Source organism: Bufo bufo, chromosome 7 (assembly GCF_905171765.1).
Source record: "Bufo bufo chromosome 7, aBufBuf1.1, whole genome shotgun sequence".
NCBI classification, from domain to species: Eukaryota; Metazoa; Chordata; class Amphibia; order Anura; family Bufonidae; genus Bufo; species Bufo bufo.
The window spans coordinates 143536113-143554745 of NC_053395.1; the positions used below are offsets into that span (position 1 = coordinate 143536113).

General features: G+C 45.5%; 1 protein-coding gene across 1 annotated transcript in view; it reads left to right on the forward strand.

Annotated features, from left to right (window-relative positions):
* The first annotated feature begins 249 nt into the window (after positions 1-249).
* Positions 250-18633, forward strand: part of LOC121008794 (aldehyde oxidase-like) — a 223558-nt gene continuing 205174 nt past the window's right edge. The window contains exons 1-2 of the mRNA XM_040441488.1: positions 250-289; positions 399-495. Coding sequence (XP_040297422.1) covers positions 250-289; positions 399-495 — 137 coding nt within the window. The remainder of the gene's footprint in view (positions 290-398; positions 496-18633) is intronic.

Below are 18633 nucleotides of genomic sequence, written 5' to 3' on the forward strand. Positions count from 1 at the left end.
ACTCATCTCTATCCAGTGCCTTCATGAACAGCTGATCAGCAGGAGTAACAGGTGTCAGACCCTCACTGATCAAATACTGATAACCTATTGGGAGGATAGATCATCATTTTAAAAATTTCAGAAAACCACTTTAAGCTTATTCACAAGTCAGTGATTCATGGACGTGTGCTGTCCGTGTTTTGCATGCACAGCACAAGTACCTATTCATTTTAATGTGTCTATCCACACACCTGTGTTTTAGCACGGTCCATGTTTTTAGCACAGAATGATGCCCTATTTAAAATGCCATGTATCAATATACTGCCACTTTAAGCATGTATTACCCTTTGGAATAACATAGAAATAATGTATTGCTGTTTACAATGCAACAGAAATTATTCCTTGACTGTTTTTTCCAGTGCATCTGACAGGTACCAAATATGGGTGTGGGGAAGGAGGCTGCGGATCCTGTACCGTGATGGTATCTCATATCCATCCTGTTTCCAAGAAGATCCTGTATCCAATTTTCTAATGCATTAGGAACAGATATTGCATATCTCTTCAAGTTATAGTAAAGTGGAGACACCTAGTGGTGGAATATAAAAAAAAGCGTTTGGTTAGATGACCGTCTTGTTACATGAAGCCATTGTAACTCTAAAATATAATTCAAAATCAGATGGTGACAGCTAAGAACTTATATCCCTGAAGAAAAATGATTAATAGAAACGCATAGCTGTAGGGTCTCTAGGTCGGAGCTTAGGGCTGATATAGAAACATACGAGCAGAGAGCCAATGGAAGGAGTACAAGTGGTGCAGCTCATCACTATAACTGCCCCTTGTAATTATTCATAGACACAGTGTAATTTCACAAGCACAGGAAGGTATACAAACACAAATATTTTGGCCTAAAAATGTCACACGACCCCCTTTTAGATTTTTTTGCAACACGTTCGACACTTAGAAATGTCCAGGGCAGGGGTCCTCAAACTACGGCCCGCGGGCCACATGCGGCCCGCCGAGGAATCTGATCCGGCCCGCCGGGTCTGTTTAACAGTTAACCTTTAAGCATGCTCAGGGCCTGCGCACCTCTGCTCTCCTCCTCCTGCGCCCTGGCTCCCTCCCTCCGATGTCAGCTCTGCTCCGGCGGTACATGACTGCTCACTGAGGTCACTCGCCTGCTCCTCTCAGGCGACGCAGGTGACGCTGGCGCGTGACCTACAGTGAGCGAGTTAGCGCCGCCGCCGCCCGCCCGCTGTCTGCTTCTCATATCACCGCCCGGAGCAGAGAGAAGAAGCCTCAGGCTCAGGGACAGCCTGGACAACTGTGGGTGCGTCAGTGTGGCACTTAACATTTTAATATTAACAATGGGGAGACAGTGTGTGGTGGGTTTTTTTTTACAATGGGGGGGGGTGGCGGGACCGATGCTGGGGACATGAAAATGGCGGCCACTTGTCTGTGGGGGACATGAAAATGGTGGCCACTGTGACAGTGGAAAAAAACAAAAAACGGGCAGTTAGCTGGGTTGGCATGCTCTCATTTCATACTCAAAGAGACTTGGATAACAAAATGCCAGTCTGCCTGTCAACAGGTCAGTCAGAGTGACACTTGGATAATGAAATATCAGGGTGCCAGTCTGCATTTCAATAGGTCAGAATCTGACCTATTGAAATGCAGACTTTCAGCCTGATATTTCATTATCCAAGTCTCTTTGGGAAACAATTGAGAGCATGCCAATCCAGCCAACTGCCAGTTTTCTTTCCATGGGGCAACCATGATAATAAAATAGCATCCTACTTATATACGCATTTCCTTTTAGGCACGTTATATAGGGAGAACCCCGTCAGGGACTGATCTTGTCTTCATAGAAAAGACTGCAAGAGGTAAGGGTCCACGTGGGGGGGCAGAGGCCTGTAAGTGGGGGTTCTGGTTTGGAATGGCTATATAAGCAGGAAGATCCTATTTTAGTGTCATGGTTGTCCCATGGAAAGGATCTTCCTGCTTATATAGCTATTCCAAACCAGAACGTCAACTGAAGTGTAAAATAGATTACTGATTAAAGGGGTCTCCTTGATAGAAATACTAAGATTTGATAAGCGTTTCCTTTTCAGTGTTCGGATTTAGAACGTATCAATTTGGCCCGTTATATAGGGAGATATAACAGAACCCCATCAGGGACTGAGCTGGTCTGCGTAGAAAAGCCTGCAAGAGGTAACTGTCCACACTGCCCCCATTGTCCTATAGGTGCAGGTCCCACCGCTGGGACCCGCACTGATATAGAGAACAGAGCCCCGAAAGTGAAGGAGGGCGCACTGCGCATAAGCAGCCGCCGTCCATTCATTTCTATGGGGCTGCCGAAAATAGCCGAGCGCTGGCTCGGCTATTTCCGCCAGCCTCATAGAAATGAATGGGAGCATGGGCAGTGCATGCGCAGTACACTCCCATTCACTTTCGGGGCTCCGTTCTCTATATAGGTGCGGGTCCCAGCGGTGGGACTTGCACCTAACGATATTCCCCTATTGTCCAAGATGGGAATACCCCTTTAAAAAATATAGTCCGGCCCTCCAATGGTCTGAGAGACAGTGAAGTGGCCCCCGGTTTAAAAAGTTTGAGGACCCCTGGTCCAGGGAGTGGCATAGGTGTGCCAGCGCTGGGCCATCGCTCTGACAAATTTACCAACATTTACGCCTGGAAAGCATACGTGTTGGCGAAAAAAAGTTTTTCTTCCAGCCACACACCCCATAATAAATTATGCCCATCTTCTGGCAGCAAAGCCAGGGTAGAAAGGGAATAAAAGACCAGCGTAAAACTCCGGTCTTAGTAAAAAAAACCAATGTGTTGTGTTGTTAGCCTAAAGGCAGCTGTATCAGCTGTAAATGTTGGGATTCTGTATGTGGAGTGTGGGGTTTAAGGCAATCTATCACTATTATCTTGAACTATTATCTTCAGTAATACAGAAGTAGAACTACAAAAAGAAGTCCAGATCGCTATATTTTTTTCTTAACCTTCTCCAGACTGATACCTTTTAACAATGAGATCCCTCTGATGATTTGGAAGCTCTCTGTGGACCATGGCTTTTGCTGTGGGATGCGACTAAGAAAATTTCAGAAAAGACCAACTAGAGCAGCTGAACTTTATTTGGGGTTAATCAGAGGCACTTTAAATGATGGCAGGTCTATGCTGACTCCTAGTTAACATGATTTTGAATGTGATTGCTTAATTCTGAACACAGCTACATCCCCATTTATAAGAGGGTGTGCACACTTATGCAACCACATTATTTTAGTTGTTTTTTTTCCCCCTCCACCTAAAAGATCTCAGTTTGTTTTTCAATTGAGTTGTACAGTCTATAGGTCACATTAAAGGTGGAAAAAGTTCTGAAATGATTTATCTTTGTCTCATTTTCTTACAGCACAGAAACCTGACATTTTAACAGGGGTGTGTAGACTTTTTATATCCACGTCCTGGTCGGTCTTACTACGTGACATCGTCACGTGGTATGCGGCTCCCTTGTGTTGCCGCCCCTGTCCGGGTCTGTGGATCGCGGCGCTGGTGTTTGGTGCGTCCGCCAGCTGCGTTTCACCTGTCACGTGACCCGCATGACCCTGCATCACGTGACTGGGATAGGGCGGTCCTGGACGAGGGGCGCAAATTTGTATGCCTTTAAAAGCGCTGGCAGGTAAATTCCTCTTGCTGACAGCCCTACTACTTTGACTCTGCATTTTGGGCCGCAACTCATAGTTGCCTAATCTGCCGCTGCCCACTGGTGTGCTGGCATATGTTGCCCAAGTTGTCACTACCCACTGGCGTGCTGGCATATTGGTGACTAGTGGTTTTTGGGTGGTCTGGGTCCCACTGGCCTGGCTTTCCCCTAGGGATTCTGAATTATCTTGATTTTTGGTGTAAGTACCTACCACAGCCATTTCATTATCTATGTTTATCCCCCTTTTTTTCTAAGCAAGCTCTTTGTTGTGTTTGCACTATCATTGTACATCTCCCCTGATGAGTTTCATGTGGAACGAAACATGACACGTCAGGAGTTTACTTCCAATAGGGTGTACTAGGGATACTGCCCGGGAACAGGGAAAGGTATCCGGACGCGGTCGCTCCTTGCGGGGCAAGTACTTCATATAGATAGGCAGGGTATTCTCAGTCCCTTCCCCCTGGACAGGGTGTATTAGGGACTTACTCTCCCGTGTCCTATCTACGCTGAAGTTCATCATTGGCATTGTTCCTGATTGGTACCACCATCTTTGGGATCCTTTTCATCTCCAGTATATAAAGGATATCCGTTTCCTTGAAGCTCATCATATTGGAAGATACCTGACCATTAACCTGCACAGCCATCGATGGGTAAGACCATTCCTTTTTTTACATATATACAGGCACCAATCAGTGTATGTTCGTCTAGGTCAGTGTTTCCCAACCAGTGTGCCTCCAGCTGTTGCAAAACTACAACTCCCAGCATGCCCGGACAGCTTTTGGCTGTGCGGGCATGCTGGGAGTTGTAGTTTTGCAACAGCTGGAGGCACACTGGTTGGGAAACACTGGTCTAGGTCCAATCTGGGCTGTCTATTTAATGTTATTGTTGGTTCCTACCGTGATACAGCATGGTCATTTTAACATTATCATCATTAAATGTTACGTTTTACCTCCTCTGTCCCCTAGGGGATCAGTATTTATGTATTTGCATTTTGGGAGGAATTGGCTGAGCTCTATTATTTGTACGCTCGGCCCTCTAGTTGTTCTTAATTTCATTTAGGAATCAATGTTCATGATTGTTAATATGTTTGTTATTTTTCATTTCCCTTTTAGAATGCATATATATCTCTCATTTGTTTAGATTGTCTATATAACATTATGGCCGAGAATCAGGATGAGTGTTATCAATATAGTATGGATATATACCGTATTTTTCGCCCTATAAGACGCACCAGCCCATAAGATGCACCAATAGGTTTTTGAGGATGAAAAAGAGAAAAAAAATATTTTGAACCAAAAGGTGTGCTTTTGGTGGGTTTTGAACTAATGGTGGTCTGTGGAAGACACTATTATGGGGGATCTGTGGATGACATTGTTATGGAGGGGATCTGTGGATGACGCACTGTTATGGAGGATTTGTGGATGAAACTGTTATGGGGGCATCTGTGGATGGCACTGTTATGGGGGATCTGTGGATGGCACTGTTATGGGGGGAACTGTGGATGACACTGTTATGGGGGTGATCTGTGGATGACACTGATATGGGTGGATCTGTGGATGACACTGCTATGGGGGTGATCTGTGGATGACACACATATAGCATCTTATGCTATATATGTGTGTCCACAGATCCTCCCCATAACAGTGTCCCTGTGTAAATAGTGAATGACCCCCAATACAGGGGGTGGGGGCCAGCAACTGGTGTTGGAATGGCAGCGGGGCCTGGTGCAGTCACTGTATTCGTTTACACCGGGCCCCGCTCACTGTAGTATTCATTTGAGACGTATAGGCATGGGAGCTTTGCTAAACTATAGAAATCCTCTGCAGCAGTAGCGAAATCACTACTTACTTGAAACTTCCATAGCAGGCAGGTCGGGTGGCAGCGTAACATCACTCACTACGTCACGCTCCTGCTCCGTCTGCTTCATTCATAAAGTGGGAGCAGCAGGTGCATGATGTAGTGCGTGATGTTACGCTGCCGCCCGGCCTGCCTGCTACGGGAGTCTCAAGTGAGTAGTGATTTTGCTACTGCTGCAGAGGATTTCTATAGTTTAACAAAGCTCCCATGCCTACACGTTACATATGAATACTACAGTGAGCGGCTGTGTAATAGAATACAATGACTGCACCGGGCCCCGATGCCATTCCAATATGAGTTGCCACCCCCAGCCCCTCCTCCCTCCCCGCTGATACATCGCCGGCCACGCTGTGCAGCATTGCGGCCGGCGATGTATCAGTGTTAAATAGCAGCATTCGCCCCATAAGAAGCACTGCCATTTTCCGGTATATACATTCACTCACCTAAAGAATTATTAGGAACACCTGTTCTATTTCTCAGCAATGCAATTATCTAGTCAACCAATCACATGGCAGTTGCTTCAATGCATTTAGGGGTGTGGTCCTGGTCAAGACAATCTCCTGAACTCCAAACTGAATGTCAGAATGGGAAAGAAAGGTGATTTAAGCAATTTTGAGCGTGGCATGGTTGTTGGTGCCAGACGGGCCGGTCTGAGTATTTCACAATCTGCTCAGTTACTGGGATTTTCACGCACAACCATTTCTAGGGTTTACAAAGAATGGTGTGAAAAGGGAAAAACATCCAGTATGCGGCAGTCTTGTGGGCGCAAATGTCTTGTGGATGCTAGAGGTCAGAGGAGAATGGGCCGACTGATTCAAGCTGATAGAAGAGCAACGTTGACTGAAATAACCACTCGTTACAACCGAGGTATGAAGCAAAGCATTTGTGAAGCCACAACACGCACAACCTTGAGGCGGATGAGCTACAACAGCAGAAGACCCCACCGGGTACCACTCATCTCCACTACAAATAGGAAAAAGAGGCTACAATTTGCACGAGCTCACCAAAATTGGACTGTTGAAGACTGTAAAAATGTTGCCTGGTCTGATGAGTCTCGATTTCTGTTGAGACATTCAAATGGTAGAGTCCAAATTTGGAGTAAACAGAATTAGAACATGTATCCATCATGCCTTGTTACCACTGTGCAGGCTGGTGGTGGTGGTGTAATGGTGTGGGGGATGTTTTCTGGGCACACTTTAGGCCCCTTAGTGCCAATTGGGCATCGTTTAAATGCCACGGGCTACCTGAGCATTGTTTCTGACCATGTCCATCCCTTCATGACCACCATGTACCCATCCTCTGATGGCTACTTCCAGCAGGATAATGCACCATGTCACAAAGCTCGAATCATTTCAAATTGGTTTCTTGAACATGACAATGAGTTCACTGTACTAAAATGGCCCCCACAGTCACCAGATCTCAACCCAATAGAGCATCTTTGGGATGTGGTGGAATGGGAGCTTCGTGCCCTGGATGTGCATCCCTCAAATCTCCATCAACTGCAAGATGCTATCCTATCAATATGGGCCAACATTTCTAAAGAATGCTATCAGCACATTGTGGAATCAATGCCACGTAGAATTAAGGCAGTTCTGAAGGCAAAAGGGGGTCCAACACCGTATTAGTATGGTGTTCCTAATAATTCTTTAGGTGAGTGTATATATATATATAATGTAACTTTCTTTTGCTGCTAGCAGCTGAACTTTACCACATCGACGTCTTCCCAGGACTGGCCGTTTATGTGAGCGTTGTGTCTTGCTCCTGGCTCCCCGTATGTCGGACTCTGCAATGCATTTACTTGGCGTCCCACGTGCTTGAGCTCCTCGTTTGCCCTCCGATACAGGATTCTGTATTCATCTGTTTCAGTTTTGCACTTGTGTATCACGACTATAATATATCAGGTGATCCTTTTGAATTACATCAATTACACCATAAGCGTTTCGGAGCTGCCAGCTACTTCTTCAGTGGCTTTTACATGAAATCCATTAACCTCTGCTATTTATACTTTGCTCTTAGATAGAGAGGGGCTTCTCTTTATGATCCAACAAAGAAATGGGATGGATCCTCAAACTCATATTCATATGGGGCCCAAAATATGGGGTGAATCCTAGGCCAAATTCAGACCTTATAGCTGATATATATAATATGCTAGCAGAAGGTACCGGCTTTGCACGGGTATATTTCATAGATTTTTTTAATGTTTTCGTGTGTCGTAAAAAGATATCAACAGTTTCCCCCATAACAGTGAACTCTACAGTACCCGCCCCTTTAACAGTGACTTCCACAGTGCCCGCCCCTTTAATAGAGACCTCCACAGTTCCCTCCCCTTTAACAGTGACCTCCACAGTGCCCGCCCCTTTAACAGTGACCTCCACATTGCCCATCCCTTTAATAGTGCCTGCCCCTTTAAGAGTTACCTCTACAGTGCCAGTCCATTTAACAGTGACTTCCACAGTACCTGCCCCTTTAGCAGTGACCTCCACAGATCCCACCCCTTTAAAATTGACCACCCCTTTAACAGTGACCTCCATAGTGCACGACCCATTAACATTGACCACCCCTTTAACAGTGACCTTTATAGTGGCCACCTCTTTCACAGTGACCTCCACAGTGCCCGCCCCTTTCACAGTGACCTCCACAGTTTCCGCCCCTTTAAAAGTGACCTCCACAGTGCCCGCCCCTTTAAAAGTGACCTCCACAGTGCCCGCCCCTTAAACATTGACCGCACCTTTAACAGTGACCTTCATAGTGGCCACCAATTTAACAGTGACCTTCACAGTATCCTTCCCTTTAACAGTGACCTCCGCAGTGCCTGCCCCTTTAACAGTGAAATCCACAGCGCCCGTCTGTTTGATAGTCGCCCCTGCCCCCATGCATGTAGCAGTGTAGTTGTGCCGTCATACGTCATATGACTGAATATTTAAGCACCTGCGAACTGCTAAAACCTGTGATCAGTTGTTATGGCAACCTGGAGTAGGACCTGCGAGCTTCTATTGGCTAATAAGGGACATGTGACCGTGTAAATGGCAGTTCGGATTTAAGTGAAAGGCTTGCTTGCTTCTATTTGCTAATGCAGGTAATTTTTGGGGACTATCTCAGGAACGGTATGTCCTAGAGAGCTGACACCTGGTCTAAAACCTTCCCGGACACCTGATGTACCTGTGTGCCAGATTTGGTGAAGATCAGTCCAGTCGTTTGGTCGCCCATAAAAAACGTCCAGACGTCTAGACAGACAAACAGACAGAAACAAATTTTTATATATATATAAGAGACTAGCAGAAGGACCCGGCTTTGCACGGGTATATTTCATCTATTTGATTTTATGTTTCCATGTGTCGTAAAAAGATAACAACAGTTTCCCCCATAACAGTGACCACTACAGTGCCCGCCCCTTTAACTGTGACTTTCACTGTGTCCGCCCCTTTAACTGTGACTTTCACTGTGAACGCCCCTTTAACTGTGACTTTCACAGTGGCCGCCCCTTTAACAGTGACTTTCATAGTGACCGCCCCTTTAACAATGACCGCCCCTTTAACAGTGACTTTCACAGTGACCGCCCATTTAACAGTGACTTTCCCAGTGACTGCCCCTTCAACAGTGACTTTCACAATGACCGGCACTTTAACAGTGACCGCCCCTTTAACAGTGACTTTCACAGTGGCTGCCCCTTTAACTGTGACTTTCCATATCATCACCACGACGGCCATACAAGGAGATTGACCCCTGACCTCTGTAGGGGCAGGAAGCAGAGAAAGGTTTAAATGTTCCCCTCCCACCACCAAACACCAGTGTTTCCTGTCCCTACAGAGGACAGGGGCGGAGAAAGGTCTCCGCAGGCAGCTGCCGTGGAGATGAAGGTCCAGAAGTGGAATGGAGTCGCGTACCTGCTTTTGCGGGCCCCCACTGTCTGCCCGCGGTCTCGTACTAACGCCGGACAGGGGGGGGTGGGGAGAGACTCGCCTCCGGTTGATCTGGGGCCTGCTCCCGGAGCATGGTAATGCCCGCTGGTTCATTGAAACCATGCCGGCTTGTGCACCCAGCGCCGTGCGGCGCTATACAAATTTGTCACTTCCGGGTAGCCGGACGTTTCCGGAAGTGACGCGGACGGAGGGGGCCGGCTTCAGGAGGCGGGAAGATTCAAATGGATTCTCCTGCCTGCAGCGTCCTGCGGTGAGTACCTACCTGATTTCGGCTGTACTTCAGGATGTCTGCTTCTGAACACACCGAGGCCTCTACTCTACCGTCCGTAAGTTCCCCATAGGGGAGAGTTTTTCTTCCTCTCTCACCAGGACACATTTTAATGGGGTTTTCTCTCTTGGTTTTTCCAGACTGCAAATGAACCTCTGAGAAAACCCAAGAAGTCATTGAAGTGTATCTCATGCCTCAAACGACTTCCTGATGACTACCCTAAGAAACTGTGCAGGGTTTGCATTACTAAGATTGTCCGGGAGGAACAACCGTCCCTCATAGACGAGATTAAGTCCATGATGCAGGAAGAAATTAAATCCTCTTTTGCGGCTTTTTCCTCTCTTCAAACAGTGAAGCCTGTTTCGGAGCCCCCCCGCTAAACGCCACAAATCGGACGATGATGTTTCATCCGACTCTGAGGTTTATGGGGGTTCAGCTTCCTCCTCTAAACATATGGAGGATGAAGATAAGCTCTCTGAACGGGATTTTTCAGAAAACAGAAGGAAATTTTATTTCTCCTCTGAGGATATGCCCGAGCTTTTAAAAGCCGTCAGAGCTACTATGGGAGTAGAGGAGGTTCCCTCTACGCCGTCAGTACAAGATGAGATGTTTGGAGGTCTCAGGGTAAAGAAATCCAGAGTCTTCCCTATTAACGAGAACATCAAGGGGATGATTTTGGATGAATGGGCAGATCCGGAGAAACGGCTAGGCGTCGCCAGATCTTTCCAAAACCGGCTTCTTTTTGATCAGGAAGAAGCTAGGACATTTAATACCATCCCTAAGATTGACGCCCAGGTAGCTAGGGTCAATAAGAAAACCAGCCTACCATTTGAGGATGCTTCTCAGCTCAGAGATCCGCTGGATAGAAAGGCTGACGGCCTGCTGAGAAGATCCTGGGAAGCGGCCATGCTCACGCTTAAATCAAACATAGCAGCCACTTCGGTGGCCAGATCTATGTTCATCTGGCTCTCTGAGTTAGAGAATAGGGCCTCCGATGATTCCTCTACAAATGAAATCATGAGCGCCATTCCCCTGTTAAAATCCGCTACAGCCTTTTTGGCAGACGCTTCCGCGGAGTCAGTGCGTTTTTCAGCAAAGGATGCGGGTCTGTCCAATGCAGCTCGCCGTGCCTTGTGGGTGAAGTGCTGGTCAGGGTACAAAGTATCTAAATCCAGATTATGTGGCATCCCTTTCTCTGGAGAATATGTTTTCGGACCTGAACTAGAGAAAATCCTAGAGAGGGCCTCCGATAAAAAGAAGGGTTTTCCGGAGGAGAAGGTCTATAAAAGGAAGTATCCCTTTCGTGCCCCTTCCAACCAAGGTAGTCAATACACGGGGAAGGGCAAGTCGGGCCGTTTCAGTTACCCCAAAGGGGGGAGAGGTAGGGCTCCCGCTTCTGCTCCCCAGAAAGGAAATGGAAACCAGTGACATCCGGGTGGGGGGGAGATTGAGGATGTTTTTTCCCCGCTGGGAGGAAATATCCTCAAACTCCTGGGCTATGAGGATTGTAGGGTCGGGTTACAGAATACAATTCTCGGACCCTCCCCCAAAGAGATTTTTAGTCACCAAGGTTGCGGTCCCAGACTTCAATCATCCCATTTACGTGGGCATCCGGGAATTACTCGCAAAGGGGGTAGTGGTGAAAGTACCTCTATCCGAACATGGAGGGGGTTTCTATTCCAACCTATTCCTAGTGAAGAAGAAGGAGGGATCCTACCGCACAATTATAAACTTAAAGCGCCTGAACAGATACATTACTTATCAAAAATTCAGGATGGAGACCCTAAGATCTATAGTCCCTTTGCTCCAAAGCAATTCAGTAATGTGCTCGGTCGATCTGACCGACGCCTATTATCATGTACCAATACATCCCAGCTCTCAAAGGTTCTTAAGGTTCGCGGTCAGAGACCATCACGGCAGAATCCTTCATTACCAATTCACCTCTCTCCCCTTCGGCATATCATCAGCCCCTCGAGTTTTTACAAAGCTAATGATCGAGGTAGTGGCTTATCTAAGAAAGAAAGGTCTGACAGTCTTTCCGTACTTGGACGACTTTCTGATTTCAAACAGTTCCGCTCCTCTCCTGCTGAGAGATCTAAGTTTCTTCCGTCAAACTCTAGAAAGTCTGGGCTGGTTGATCAACATAAAAAAATCTCAGCTAGATCCGACAACAAAGATCCAGTTTCTGGGGGTTATTCTGGATTCCCAGAAACAGATAACCTGCTTACCTCAGAGCAAGATACAGGACATCCAAAGGAAGATCTCCATCTTCAACTCAAAGAATCTCTGTTCCATCAGAGACTCAATGAGTCTACTGGGGATCCTTACATCCTGCATACCATCCGTTCAGTGGTGTCAGATCCATTTTCGAACCCTACAGATGTGGATCCTCAGGGTTTGGGACAGAAGAGAATCTTCCTTAGACCAAAGGGTGATCATCCCTCAGAGGATAAAGACCTCCCTTCTTTGGTGGAAGGACAGGCTAAAGATCTCCAAGGGGGTGCATGGTCAAGAAATCCCTATGCCCAGATCACCACAGATGTAAGCCAGTACGGTTGGGGAGCAAAGGTCGGAGAAGTTTATTACCAGGGAGTCTGGCCCAGATCTGTCAGCCTCCAGTCATCAAACCTTCGAGAATTAAGGGCAGTCTGGAAGACTCTAAGACAAGCAAAAGTTCATCTTCAGGGCCATCATGTAAGAGTCCTGTCAGACAACACGACAGTGATAAGGTATTTAAACCATCAGGGAGGCACAGGTTCGTGCAGCCTGCTGGAATTGTCGGCAAAAATATTCGCCTGGGCCGAAGCGAACGTCCGGTCAGTATCTGCAGTCCACCTGAAGGGGTCCCTAAATGTGGAAGCAGACTACCTAAGCCGGGCAAGAATAGATCACTCGGAATGGTCCTTAAACGAGGAGGTCTTCCTAATGATAGTGGACAGGTGGGGGAGACCTACAATAGATCTCTTTGCCACTCGAGCAAACTCAAAATTACCAGTTTTTTGTTCCCTACATCCCAGAGACAGCCCGAGTTTCCTGGACGCTTTCTCTCTCAGATGGAACCGAGGTCTCCCTTACGCTTTCCCTCCTCTTCCATTAATACCGAGGGTGGTACAGAAGATCATACAGGACGGTACTTCAGTCATTCTGGTGACACCCTACTGGCCAAAGAGGAGCTGGTTCCCAATCCTGTGGAACCTTGCCAGCGAAGGTCCTTGGATTCTACCAAAAAGACGAGACATCCTTCATCAGGGTCTGATCCTACACCCGGACCCGGACTTCCTCAACCTAGCAGCCTGGATCCTGAGACCCAGATCCTAAAGCGTCAGGGTCTATCAGATGCGGTAATTTCAACTCTAAAGGCTTCCAAAAAGAAGGTGACCTTTTCAATTTACCTAAAGATCTGGAAGCGTTTCTGCTCATGGTCAGGTTTGCCTTCACCGAATACCTCATCCCCAAACATCCAGATGATTCTGGATTTTCTACAAAGAGGTTTCGAGATGGAATTAAGACCATCCACACTCAGGGTACAAGTATCAGCCCTTAGTTGCTTTTACGACACCGAGCTGGCAAGCCATAGGTGGATAAAACGCTTCATGAAGGCAACAACAAGGCTACGTCCGACCCTAAAGTCTCATGTACCTTCCTGGGATCTAGATATCGTCCTTAGGGGGCTATCGCATCCTCCATTTGAACCTCTGAGTGACTGCTCTTTGAAGCACAAATCCTACAAGACTGCATTCCTGGTTGCCATCACCTCAGCCAGGAGAATAAGTGAACTACAGGCCTTTTCAGTTAGAGAGCCTTACCTACAGGTCCTAGATGACAGGATAGTCCTAAAACTAGACCCGTGTTTTCTACCAAAGGTGGTCTCGAAATTTCATAAGGACCAGGAGATCACCCTCCCTTCCTTGTTTAATAACCCATCTAATGATTGGGAATCTACCCTTCATTTACTTGATGTCAGACGGGCAGTACTGGATTATTTAGAGACCATTAAGGACTTTAGGAAGTCAGATTGCCTCTTTGTCCAGTTTGGAGGAAGAAACAAGGGTCAGAAAGTTTCCAAGTCCTCCATTGCTAGATGGATCAAAGCTACCATCACCTCATGTTATTCCCTACAGAATCTTTATTGCCCTGGCGATATCAAAGCCCACTCTACCAGGGCAATGTCTTCTTCTCAGGCAGAAAGAGCGGGTGTCTCCCTAGAGGAGATCTGTAGGGCAGCCACTTGGTCCAGTATCCATACTTTTGCCAAACATTATAGGTTGGATCTTTTTAAAAAGACTGACATGGCCTTCGGACAAGGGGTTCTTCAGTCTGTGTCCCACCCATAGATTCATATTTGATATACCTCCTTGTATGGCCGTCGTGGTGATGATATGGAAAGCCGGAATTAGTACTTACCGGTAATTCATTTTCCATGAGATCACCACGACGGCCCGTATTTCCCTCCCTATTGTTACCCGGGGGTTGATATGATGAAATATCTTCTCCTGTTTATTTATTTTTTCACGTGCGTAGCCACCACCCTTTACTCTGACATTTTGGAAGCACTGGTGTTTGGTGGTGGGAGGGGAACATTTAAACCTTTCTCTGCTTCCTGCCCCTACAGAGGTCAGGGGTCAATCTCCTTGTATGGCCGTCGTGGTGATCTCATGGAAAATGAATTACCGGTAAGTACTAATTCCGGCTTTCACAGTGACCGCCCCTTTAACAGTGACCACCCCTTTAACAGTCACTTTCACAGTGACCGCCCATTTAACAGTGACTTTCACAATGACCGCCCCTTTAACAGTCACTTTCACAATGACCGGCCCTTTAACAGTGACTTTCACAGTGACCGCCCCTTTAACTGTGACTTTCACTGTGACCGCCCCTTTAACTGTGACTTTCATTGTGTCCGCCCCTTTAACTGTGACTTTCACTGTGACCGCCCCTTTAACTGTGACTTTCACAGTGGCCGCCCCTTTAACAGTGACTTTCACAGTGACCGCCCCTTTAACAATGACCGCCCCTTTAACAGTGACTTTCACAGTGACCGCCCATTTAACAGTGACTTTCCCAGTGACTGCCCCTTTAACAGTGACTTTCACAATGACCGGCCCTTTAACAGTGACCGCCCCTTTTACAGTGACTTTCACAGTGGCTGCCCCTTTAACTGTGACTTTCACAGTGACCGCCCCTTTAACAGCGACCGCCCCTTTAACTGTGACTTTCATTGTGTCCGCCCCTTTAACTGTGACTTTCATTGTGTCCGCCCCTTTAACTGTGACTTTCACTGTGACCGCCCCTTTAACTGTGACTTTCACAATGGCCGCCCCTTTAACAGTGACTTTCACAGTGACCGCCCCTTTAACAATGACCGCCCCTTTAAGAGTGACTTTCACAGTGACCGCCCATTTAACAGTGACTTTCCCAGTGACTGCCCCTTTAACAGTGACTTTCACAATGACCGGCCCTTTAACAGTGACCGCCCCTTTTACAGTGACTTTCACAGTGGCTGCCCCTTTAACTGTGACTTTCACAGTGACCGCCCCTTTAACAGTGACCGCCCCTTTAACTGTGACTTTCACAGTGACCGCCACTTTAACAGTGACTTTCACAGTAAACGCCCCTTTAACAGTGACTTTCACATTGACTGCCCCTTTAACAGTGACTTTCACAGTGACTGCCCCTTTAACAGTGACCGCCCCTTTAACAGTGACTTTCACAGTGGCCGCCCCTTTAACAGTGACTTTCACAGTGACCACCCCTTTAACAGTGACCTCCACAGTGGCCGCCCCTTTAAGCAGTAAAGAAAAATGGCTGGGTTGTTATGGAAACCTGGAGTAAAACTGTGTTTATGGCAGTTGGGATTTGAAGAGAAAGACTTGCAGGCTTGTATTGACTAATGGGAATATTAGAGAGCTGAGACCCGGTCTAAAACCTTCCCGGACCACTGATGTACCTGTGTGCCAAATTTGCTGAATATCGGTCCAGTCGTTTGGTCTCGCGTAAAGAACGTCCAGACAGACAGAAATTCATTTTTATATATATAAGAGATAACAATTAGCAACAATATAAATAAAAATCATATAAATCATCAATCTTAACCCCTTCAACCGCGGGCCTGTTTTCACCTTCCTGCCCAGGCCATTTTTTGCAACTCTGACATGTGTCACTTAATGTGGTGATAACTTTAAAACGCTTTTATTTATACAGGCCATTCTGAGATTGTTTTCTCGTCACATATTGTACTTCATGAGAGTGGTAAAAATAAGTAAAGAAAAAAAAACTTTTTATTCATTAAAAAAATACCAAATTTACCAAGAATTTGGAAAAATTCCAAATTTCCAAATTTCAATTTCTCTACTTTTATAATAGATAGTAATACCTTCAAAAATAGTAATTACTTCACATTCCCCATATGTCTACTTCATGTTTGGATCATTTTGAAAATGACATTTTGGGGGACGTTAGAAGGCTTTAGAAGTATGGAAGCAAATCTTGAAATTTTTCGGAAAATTTCCAAAGCCCACTTTTTAAGGACCAGTTCAGGTCTGAAGTCACTTTGTGAGGCTTACATAATAAAAACCACCCAAAAATGACCCCATTTTAGAAACTACACGCTCAAGGTAAACAAAACAGATTTTACAAACTTTCTTAACCCTTTTCGTGTTCCACAAGAATTGATGGGCAGATTTTACATTTTAATCCATTTTTTCCGGTAGCAAAGCAAGGGTTAACAGCCAAATAAAACTCAATATTTATTACCCTGATTCTGCGGTTTACAGAAACACCCCACATGTGATTGTGAACTGCTGTACGGGCACACAACAGGGCGCAGAAGGAAAGAAACGCCATATGGTTTTTGGAAGGCAAATTTAGCTGAACTGGTTTTTAGATGCCATGTCCCATTTGAAGCCCCCCTGATGCACCCCTACAGTAGAAACTCAAAAAAGTGACCACATTTTGGAAACTACGGGATAAGTTGCCAGTTTTTTGGTACTATTTTGGGGTACATATGATTTTTTATTGCTCTATATTCCGTTTTTTGTGAGGCAAGGTAACAAAAAAAATTGATGTTTTGGCACCGTTTAAATTTTTTATTTTTACAGCGTTTAACCGAGGGATTAGGTCATGTGACTTTTTTATAGAGAAGATCGTTACGCACGTGGCAATACCTAATATATATACTTTTTTTCTTTTTTTCACTTTAGCACAATAATAGCAGTTTTGAAGAAAAAAATAATCATATTTTAGTGTCTCATAGTCTGGGAGCCATAGCTTATATATTTTTTGACCGATTCTCTCAGGTAGAGTCTCATTTTTTGCGGGATAAGGTGCCGGTCTGATTGGTACTATTTTGGGGGGCATACGCCTTTTTGATCACTTGCTGTTGCAATTTTTGTGATGTAATGTGACAAAAATGGCTTTTTTTTACAATTTTTTTTACGGTGTTTACCTGAGTGGTTAGGTCATGTGATATTTTTATAGAGCTGTTTGTTGCGGACGTGGTGATAACTTATATGTATACTTTATATCTGTACAAAGAATTTTACACTTTTTTAATTTTATTTTTTATGGTGTTTATCGGACAGGGTGGATAATGTGATATATTTATACAGCCGGTCATTAGAGACGCGGCGATACCTAATATGTGTGGTTCTTGTTTTTTTCTCCTGTTTTTTATTATAAAATAAGGGGAAAGGGGCGTTTTTTCTTTTTTTACTTTATTAATTTTATTACATTATGAATTTTATTAAAAACACTTTTTTTTAAAACTTTTTTAACTTTATTTATGACATTCACTTTTGGGGGTCTGATCCCCTCTGCAATGCATTACAATACATCTGTATTGTAATGCATTGCCTGTTAGTGTATGACACTGAGTCATACACTAACAGGTTGCCTAGGAGACCCAGCCTGAGGCCGGATCTCCTCAGCTCCCTTAGAAGGCAGTTCCCGATGCCGTGCAAGGCATTGGGCAGCCTCTGCACGGCATCGGGCTGCCTTGTGTCGCATCGGGTCCCCGCCACAGCAGCGCGGGGACTCGATGCTCTCCCTCACCTGACACAAACCTCTTCTATGTCGTGGTCAGCGCGGACCGCGGCATAGGAGGGATTAATCCGCCGGCATCGGCTTTTACAGCTATGCCGGCGGATACAGCAGGGGCCCGGCTACCACGGACTGCCGGGCCCTTGCAGTTATTGCGCGCGCGCACACCGCTCCGGTGCCCGCGAGATCACTATGACGTACTATTACGTCAAATTGCGGGAACTCAGTGGTTCCCATGATGTAACAGTACGTCAAAGGCCGGAAAGGGGTTAAAATATAATATTTTTAATAGACCAGTATTGATTTACTTGTTACTAAAACGCGTAGCAGAAAACTCACTTGCGTTTTCATTGCGTTTTTATAAAAACAAACAGATTTCCTATTATTTAATATTGAGGACATAAAATTAAGAGTTTTTAATAAAAAAATTGTTCTTAACGACATATCTTTGTTCTTTTTTCTTATTTCTTATCTTTCCTTTATTTATTTATTTATTTATTTTTCTTTCTAAGTGGAGCAAGTACAATTACCTATTGATTTTTTCAATGATTTGGGCTTCTTGTTTTGAAGATGCCTATTTTTTTTTTATTTCTATTTCTATAATTATTTTATTTTTGTTTTTATTTTTATTTTCTTGAATAAACCATATCGAAGGACAAAGATCTGGAGAAAGATGGTGGAGGTATGGGGGCCTCACACAGAGGCGAGATCGAGGTGCTGGTAAACAGCCGGACCTTGATATCGCATCTATGAAGGGCACCCATCCCAAATCTTCAGGAATCCAAAAAGTTCAATTTCTGCATTTAAATTATTTGGAATTAACGAATCAAACTCAAAGATTCTCCTGGATTCTATTAGTGACATGCACGCTA